At 49.6% G+C, this 8688-nt stretch overlaps 1 protein-coding gene across 1 annotated transcript in view; it reads right to left on the bottom strand.

The window, feature by feature from the left end:
• The window catches only part of DYNC2I2 (dynein 2 intermediate chain 2), a 21709-nt gene extending 13242 nt beyond the window's left edge, over positions 1 to 8467 (bottom strand). The window contains exons 1-2 of the mRNA XM_007471827.1: positions 8424 to 8467; positions 7994 to 8288 (exon numbers count right to left, since the gene is read on the bottom strand). Of these exons, the coding sequence (XP_007471889.1) occupies positions 7994 to 8288; positions 8424 to 8467 (339 nt within the window). The remainder of the gene's footprint in view (positions 1 to 7993; positions 8289 to 8423) is intronic.
• Between the last annotated feature and the right edge of the window lie 221 nt (positions 8468 to 8688).

Here is an 8688-nt window from a genome sequence, read left to right on the forward strand (position 1 = left end):
TTTTCATTTTCATTTTTTTTTTTTACTTTGATAGTTCAGTATCTTTTACCACAATCAATATTATCAGTTTTCCATAATGCCATGAGGTTTTTTTTTTTTTTTTTTTTTGGCTGTTGGGTCTTCCTTGCTGCCCATGGGCTTCCTCTAGTTGTGGCAAACGGGCTACTCTTCATTGTGGTGTGCGGGCTTCTCATTGCAGTGGCTTCTCTTGTTGCGCATCATGGGTTCTAGGAACACAGGCTTCAGTAGTTGTGGCATGTGGGCTCAGTAATTGTGGCTCGTGGGCTCTAGAGCACAGGCTCAGTAGTTGTGGCACACGGGCTTAGTTGCTCTGTGGCATGTGGGATCTTCCCAGACCAGGGGTCAAACCCGTTTCCCCTGCATTGGTAGGCAGATTCTTAACCACTGTGCCACCAGGGAAGCCCCTACCTGTACCATCTTACTCATGCTCACGTCCACCCTATAAAGTAAATCCTATCTTTTGCATTTCTAAGGTTGGCACTGAGACACAGAGAAGTTAAGTAACTCACCCAAGGTCACACAGCAAAGAGGCAATCACAATAGAGCTTGAACCCAGGCATTCTGACACATGACACTGAATTATCTCTTAGTCAAGGTGTTTTCTCTCAGTCTAAAATCCTGGCCACTAATCTCATCAGATGAACTCAAAACAATGTTTCTAAGAGAATGTTACATGAATGTCTTAATGTAAAAATTAATGTAAGGTCACAACCACAAGCAAAAATGTCCAAAGAGACAACAAGCTCTTAACTTTTCAGGTATTGCTATTAGTGTTCCTTTGCTGTTTGCTTATTCAGGCAAATAACAGATGCCAAAACACTAAGGAAATTTATGGAGGGAAACTTAACTAAAAAACTTAAAACCAATGACACTGCAGCCATAATTTTTTTCTGTTAACTGGTAAGAAGCCACTATTATTCTCTCTTCACTCTGGGACACCTAAGTCAACTCCCATGGTTCGGGATACACATAACTCATAACCGACCCTGACCCATCTAGGGATGAGGCCCGGAGGCTCCGGGGGGGGGAACGGCTTGCCCACGGCCGCCACATACAGGGTGGTGCCTTCCATGCCAGGAAGCATGTGGCTGTCGCCAGGGCGTGGCTCCCATAATAAGCCCTCTAAGAGGTGAGAGGAAGAATTCGGGGTGAGCAGGATCCTTGCTCCCTGGGCAGGTGACAATTGTGGATGCTGGGCCTGCCGCCTGCCTTGTGCACCGCAGAGGCACTGCAGGGGAAAACAGGCGGGACCCAGCCAGACTTCGATCACACTGGGACATGTGGCCAAGAAACAGGAGAACCATTGCCAAACCAAGATTCTCAAACTCTGTGCACCCTTCAGCGGAGCAGGAAGCCGGTGGGACTCAGGGAGCAGAGGCCAGGTGGCAGTCCTGCCCTCCGGTCCCAAAAGAGCCTACAGACACCCAGAATGTCAGGGCTCCTGCATCTTGCTGACGAAGGAAACCGAGGCCCAGAATGGTGAGGAAATACCTTCTAGAGAATCTGCCCTCCCCACAAGGGCCAGTTTTTCCAAAAACTTCCTACCCATGATGCAGGCTGGGCCCAAACACCAGGCCTGTAGCTACCGACTGGACGAGAAGCAGAGACTAACCAGGCCAGGCCAATTGGGTTCTCTCAGGGAAATTCACATCTGAGACAAAGACTCAACAAGATAAACGGCACATGCCTAGAACTGAAACACAGTGCCAACAATCAGCCAGCGCCACAGTGCAGACAGGAGACGTGCAGAGATAGGCCTCATGGGGTGTGTGGCAACAGGAGAGCTGAGAGGTGGAGGGAGGGTCCCAAAGCCGCCTAGCTTCTGATTCCTGCCCCTTCCTCAGGACCAGCTGCATCTCCGTATCAAGCCCAGGAGACACCTCCGCATCCTAAAGAAAAGCGTCCGACAGGAGCTGGTTGGCTGGTTTCTGTTACTTGCTGCCAGAGCCCTAACCCATACCCAGGAGGGCTCTGTCTCCCAGACCACCACCCCACAAAGCCCCACTTCGGAAATAAGATGCCGCTGCTGGCCTCAAGGACTGGTTGATCAATTTCAGGAACACTTCTCATGACTGAGGAAATGGCCCTCATGGGCCAGGCGACCAGCCACTCTCCAGCAATAGGTGGCAACAGTGGCCCAGAGGGGTGTCCTGTGAGAGAACAGGACTCTTCCCCACCTTCAGCCCCAAAGGTTAAAGGAATCTCATGTCGACAGTGCCTACGCATGATCCATTCATTCAGAAACTGTCCAGCCAGGGGCTTCCCTGGTGGTGCAGTGGTTAAGAATCCTCCTGCCGGGCTTCCCTGGTGGCGCAGTGGTTGAGAGTCTGCCTGCCGATGCAGGGGACAGGGGTTCGTGCCCCGGTCGGGAAGATCCCACATGCCATGGAGCGGCTGGGCCCGTGAGCCATGGCCGCTGAGCCTGCGCGTCCGGAGCCTGTGCTCCGCAACAGAAGAGGCCACAACAGTGAGAGGCCCGCGTACCGCAAACAAACAAACAAACAAACAAAAAAAAGAATCCTCCTGCCAATGCAGGGGACAGGGGTTCGAGCCCTGGTCCAGGAAGATCCCACATGCCGCAGAGCAACTAAGCCCATGCGCCACAACTACTGAGCCTGCACTCTAGAGCCCACGAGCCACAACTGCTGAGCCTGCGTGCCACAACTACTGAAGCCCACGTGCCTAGAGCTCATGTTCCACAACAAGAGAAGCCACCGCAATGAGAAGACTGTGCACCGCAAGGAAGAGTAGCCTCCGCTCCCCGCCAACTCAAGAAAGCCCATGTGCAGCAACGAAGACCCAACACAGCCAAAAATTTAAAAATAAATAAATTAAATAAATAAATTTAAAAAAAAAGAAACCAGAGTATTAAAAAAAAAAGAAACCCATTCACACGGTGTCAACATGCAGTGGACAAACTTCAAGGTCGTAAGTAGAACACAGTCACTTGCTTATTAAAAATATACCTTCTAGATCTCCTTGACTATTGATTATAAAACATACCAACTGGGACTTCCCTGGTGGCGCAGTGGTTAAGAATCCCCCTGCCAATGCAAGGGACATGGGTTTAAGCCCTGGTCCGGGAAGATCCCACATGCTGCACAGCAACAAAGCCCGTGCACCACGACTACTGAGCCTGCGCTCTAGAGCCCTCGAGCCACAACTACTGAAGCCCACGTGCCTAGAGCCCGTGCCCTGCAACAAGAGAAGCCACCGCAATGAGAAGCCCGCGCACCCAACTAGAGAAAACTCGTGTGCAGCAACGAAGACCCAACGCAGCCAAAAATAAAAAATATATATATAAATTTAATAAATAAATAAAACATACCAATTATTTAGTAATAGCTCTTCAGGAGGAAACTATATTAAATATACACATCAGTTGTGAGACACACCCGTTTGTGATATCTGTTAAAATGTGGGTTGGGAGGATGACGAAATACAGAAACACACAGAGAACAGGCAGAGGTCTGGGACGCCATGCAGCTGAAGGCTGAGCCCCCTCACTCCCCTCGGCAGTAACCACTACCAGCAAACACGGAGCACACAGCCCATCATTTCACCCCCAAAACCCACCTGAGCCGCACACCTGGCTCCAGAGTAGAAGAGGACCTCAGAGACCATTCTAGCCTAGCGTCGTCAATGAGCAGGGCCCCAGAATCACCGGGAGGCTCCTAATAGACAAACTGCTGCTTCCTCCCTGTACAGTTTCTGGTTCAGTAGGTCTAGGTTGGGGTCCTAGAATTTGCTCTGCTAACATGCCCCCAGCTGATGCCATGGGGAGGGCACTCAGACCCCAGATGTGGGCCTAGCCCCTCAGCTATATACTTCCCGTGGCCACACCCCAGGCCCCAGAGCCCTCATCTCTGCCCTCGAGGTGCAGACAGTGCTCGTATCGCCCCCCTTCCCCTTCTCTGGGCACCCAGGTTTCACCTGGGGTAGGATGGAGTGAGACAGGGCTCCTCCCCAGGGGCTGAGAAATGTTGCCAATGTGAACATAGCTCAGCACTGTCACTGCCACATCCATTCAGGCTCACTGCTGCTCCCCCTCCCTCCCTCCCTCCCAGAATTTCCCTTCCCCTCAGGTTCTCTTCCTAGCCCTCCCTTCCATGTCCTTTCTGAGTCTTATACACACACCTGATGATACTCAGGTGTGATGGGAGCTGAGCTGACTCCTGACCTAATTCAGCGGCTCTTTATCAGCATACCAACAAAATCTGACCCTGGTGTGAAACACATTTTGATGTTAACTAGCAGAAGCTGTATGATGGGACTATCTTGGATATAAAGTTGATGGGAATTCCCTGGCAATCCAGTGGTTAGGACTTGGCACTTTCACTGCTGGGGCCGGGGTTCAATCCCTAGTCAGGAAACTTAAGATCCTACAAGCCTCACAGCACAACCAAAAAAAAAAAACCAAGTTGAGCTGAGTAGATTTTGTGATGCAACATAGACAATTACACTGTCTCTTGTCTTGCTGGTGTGAGACCTCCAAGAGTGTGGGGGTAACTGAACCCAGAACCAACATCAAGGTACTTCAAGGTATGACCTCCCGTTCTTTTTGTTGTTGGTTTTGGGGGGATTTTTTTAAATATTTATTTATTTATTTATTTTTGGCCACATCGGGTCTTAGTTGCAGCGTGGGCTCTTCGTCATGGCTCATGGGCTTCTTTCTAGCTGTGGCGCGTGGACTCCACAACAGTGAGAGGCCCGCGTACTGCAAAAAAAAAAAAAAAACCAGCCAAGCCAAAGCAGGAGGGGAGAAATGCATCAGAATCATGCCCATGGATGACAGGACACAAGAAAAGTATTCAATTCAGTATTTCCTGGGGGCCTCTGGGACATAACAAAAGTACACAAGACCCACACCCTGCCCTCTGGGAGCTCAGAGTCCAAAGGAGACAGACTAGAATGCCCAAAATGCAACTGCTGATAAAAAAGTTCTAGAACTAGATGGTAGTGATGGTTGCACATTGTGAATGTACTTAATATCACTGAATTTACACTTTAATATGGTAAATTTTATAAGTATCTCACCACAAAAAATGGAAAAATGCACCCTACATTCTGATAGGGTCAGAATGGGCTTCAGAAAGGTAACTCTGCTGGAGAGTAGGGTGGATTAAATTAGTGGTTCTGAAGTTTTGCCACACATTGAATGACCTGGGGAGTTTTTATAAAACCAGAGTCCTGGGTCACACCATACCGATTAAACCAGAATCACTGGAGGTAAGGACCAGACATTCATATTTTTCAAGACTCTCCAGGGCATTCCAGGGTCAGCCAAGTTTGAGAAAGCAGATGAGTAAGGTTAAGGCAATCAGGAGCCCTTCATCTCACACAGCTGACTGGTTGACTGAGCACTGACACTCGTGATCCCCCCCCACCTGAACAGAGCTGGGATCTCCAACTGTTTTCTTAGGAGCATCTCATTTAATCCCACAGAAGTATTCTACCAAGACCTATTTTGCAGAAGAGATCACATGACTGGCCCAAGGCCAAGCCCCCAAAGAGTCTGTGCACTCAAACCCACAGACTGGTCCCAAAGTCCAGGACCCTGTCCCTCTGTGAACCAATCAAAACAGGACAAGAAAAGTCAAATCAGGCCAAAGATTATTAATACTTAAAAAAAAAATTCATCACTGGGACATAAAAGTACACTCCAATATTGCACCACTACGTGGGCCAAGCAAAGAACAATTTTCGGCTTTTCCAAAGTAACTTACAAAAAAAAAAATTAAGAAGCTGCATACAAATTTAGCTAAAACACTCATCACAGGGTTTGTCGATAAGAGAAAAATTGGAAACAGTCCTTCAAAAGGGACTGATTAAATAAAATGAAGTTATAAAAAAATTTAAACACAAAGGATGTTCAGGGTGTACTGAGTGAAAAAAGTGGGTCTACAAAATATTATGTACAGTGTGATTCCATTTTTGTAAAAAAAAATGGGAGAAAACAGACAAAACAAAAAAGGAGCAGGTATAAACCAAATGCCTGGGCAATGAGACTGTGGGGTGGTTTTTATTTCCAGTCTTTGCTTATCCAGATTTTTTTCTAAATTTTGGACACAGAAACTTCTATAAAGAGAAACAAGTTAATTTGGAAAAAGCAATTTACCACTTTCCTCTGACCCCTGCAACAGTCTTACAACTTAATAAAGAATCTCCTTAATAAGACAGGAAAGACTGATTCAACTGAAACACCTGAGATGAAAGCCTTTACACCTCAAGTAATAGAATCAATTCTTAGAGCCCTACGGGTTAAAACTATAGCTACAAGAAAATCAACAAGCCTCAATCTCATTCTTTGTTTAAAAAAAAAAATAAAGTAAAAAGTTAGACTGAGTCAGTGGTTCCCAACCTGGAATCTTTTAAAATCTGTATCTTGGACTTCCCCAGTGGCCCAGTGGTTAAGAATCCGCCTGCCAATGCAGGGAACACAGGTTTGATCCCTGGTTCGGGAAGGTCCCACATGCCGCGGAGCAACTAAGCCCGTGCGCCACAACTAGTGAGCCTGAACTCTAGAGCCTGCGTGCTGCAAGTACCGAAGCCCGCACACCTAGAGCCCGTGTTCTGCAACAAGAGAAGCCTCTGCAGTGAGAAGCCTGTGCACCAGCAACAAACAGTAGCCCTGGCTTGCCGCAACTAGAGAAAGCCCGTGTGCAGCAACAAAGACCCAACGCAACCAAAAAAAAAATTAAATTAAATCTGAATCTTCAGCAAACAAGAGCTATTTCAAGTATTTTTTCAAAGCCAGTGAATGTGAATTACACATTTACCTTCAGTAAAGATGGACAGATATAACTAAACTATCCGCTGCCTTTGCTTTTACCTAGAACCATTTCTATCCAGCATGGTGAAGTGTGATGTGCTTTGAAGCCAGATGAAATCTGGCTTGAGACCTGCAGACTGCTGGCCAGAGGCAAGAAACCTGTCCTCAAGAGGACATCATAGAAACCTCATTGGTATTGGTGTTGGTGAGGATATGGTCTCTGCAGGTTCTAACACCTGTGTGGCAAGCTAAGCCTGAGCTTCCTCTGCTGGGAAATATGCAGCCCCCTTGCAATGCTCATTTTCACCGAGGAAAAGCCAACATCCTTACAATGATGAGCAAGCCCTATACTTGACCTGCCTCTCCTTACCCTCTCTGACCTCACCTGGAACTATTCTCCCCTTCTCTTTCCTCTCCAGCCCCACCAGCCTCCTCACACACACCAGATTGGCTCCAACCCCAGGACCTTTGCACTTGAAGTCTGCTCTCCCTGGACTGTTCTACCTCAGGTATCCACTTGGTGAACTCTCTCACTCCAAGTCCTTGCTCAAACATCACTCTCTCCATGAGGCCCGCCCTGCAGCCCACCTCTCACTCCCCAACCCAGACTTTCTAATCCCTCGCCCTTTTTCTTTTGTCCATGTCCACTGCTCACCTCTAACACACAGTATACTTATTTATTACATACAGTTTTATTTCCTGTCCGATGCAGACAAGCTCCCCGTGTAAGCTCCGGGAGGGAGCTCACCCACTGGTGACGGAGGAATCGCCACCGACGCAGCAGGGGCTCCAAGTCTACACACAGATCCCTCAGAAGCCCTGGCCCCCTGCAGCCCTACCCTCATCTCAGACCACCTCGTCTGTGTGCTTTGGATTAAACTACGTGCTAGAAAACGAGTGTGTCTCGACCTGAAAATGCAGTTTGGTCGTGTTTTTTAAGTGAAAGTTAGTTTGAAATGCCTAAAAGCCGCAGTTCACACGAAATCCTTCAAAACGTGCGGTTTTTACAGGTTTTAAAGAAAAACTCTTTTGTTGCTATTCAAAAACTGGGGAAATTGAGACGAGGGTATCCCAAAGGGTTAGTTTCTGCGAGTTAAAATATAAAAATAAAACGGTGGGACCTCAGAACCTGGCCCGGCAGCCGCGCGAGGCCCCTCGCCCTCCCGCCCACGTCGCCCCAAGCCAGACCCGCGCCCTCACCGTCTCCCTGCGGATGCCTTCGACGCCCCTCCACTGCGAGGGCACGGACGCCACGCCCAGGGTCTCGTCCTGCAGCGGACCGGGCCGCTCGGGCCCCTCGGTGCTCGCAGCCCCGCCTGAAGCCAGCGCCTCAGCACCCGCGCTTCCCGCGCGGCAGAGCTGCCCCGGCGGCGCGCGGGTTGCCGTGGAGACGGCTCCGCCCCCCCCTTCCCCTCCCCTCCCCACCCCGGCGCCGGCGCAGTCCGACGCAACCTTCGCCCCCGCTCCTCCAGAGCGGAAGGCTGGGAAGGTGAGGCTATCGGCGCCATTTTTGAATTTGTCAGCGCACCTCCTCCTCCTTATCCTCCACCTCCTCCTCCTCCTCCCCCCAACCCCAAGATCCAAGAAGAAGAGATAAATTATTCTTTTCCGACTGTGCGACAAGCAATACCAGTTCTGGATTCTCCAAACGCAGAGGGAGCCAGCTTGGGGCATGCGCGTCTACTCTGGGTGGGGAGGGAAGTGCGGAAGCGACGCGCTCGTGCCAAGTTCAAAGATGGCGCTGAGCGGCCAGGCGCAGAGGCGAGGGCGGGGGGCTGTGGCCGCCGCGGGCTGGAATTGTGGAGCCTCGGGGTGCAGAGCTGGCGCAGCTGCCGAGTGCTCCAGCAAAGCTCCAGTTGGCGACCACCTCGAAGCCAAGTACTAGCCGTCTGATC

Source organism: Lipotes vexillifer, unplaced genomic scaffold (genome assembly GCF_000442215.2).
Source record: "Lipotes vexillifer unplaced genomic scaffold, Lipotes_vexillifer_v1.1 scaffold98, whole genome shotgun sequence".
NCBI classification, from domain to species: domain Eukaryota; kingdom Metazoa; phylum Chordata; class Mammalia; order Artiodactyla; family Lipotidae; genus Lipotes; species Lipotes vexillifer.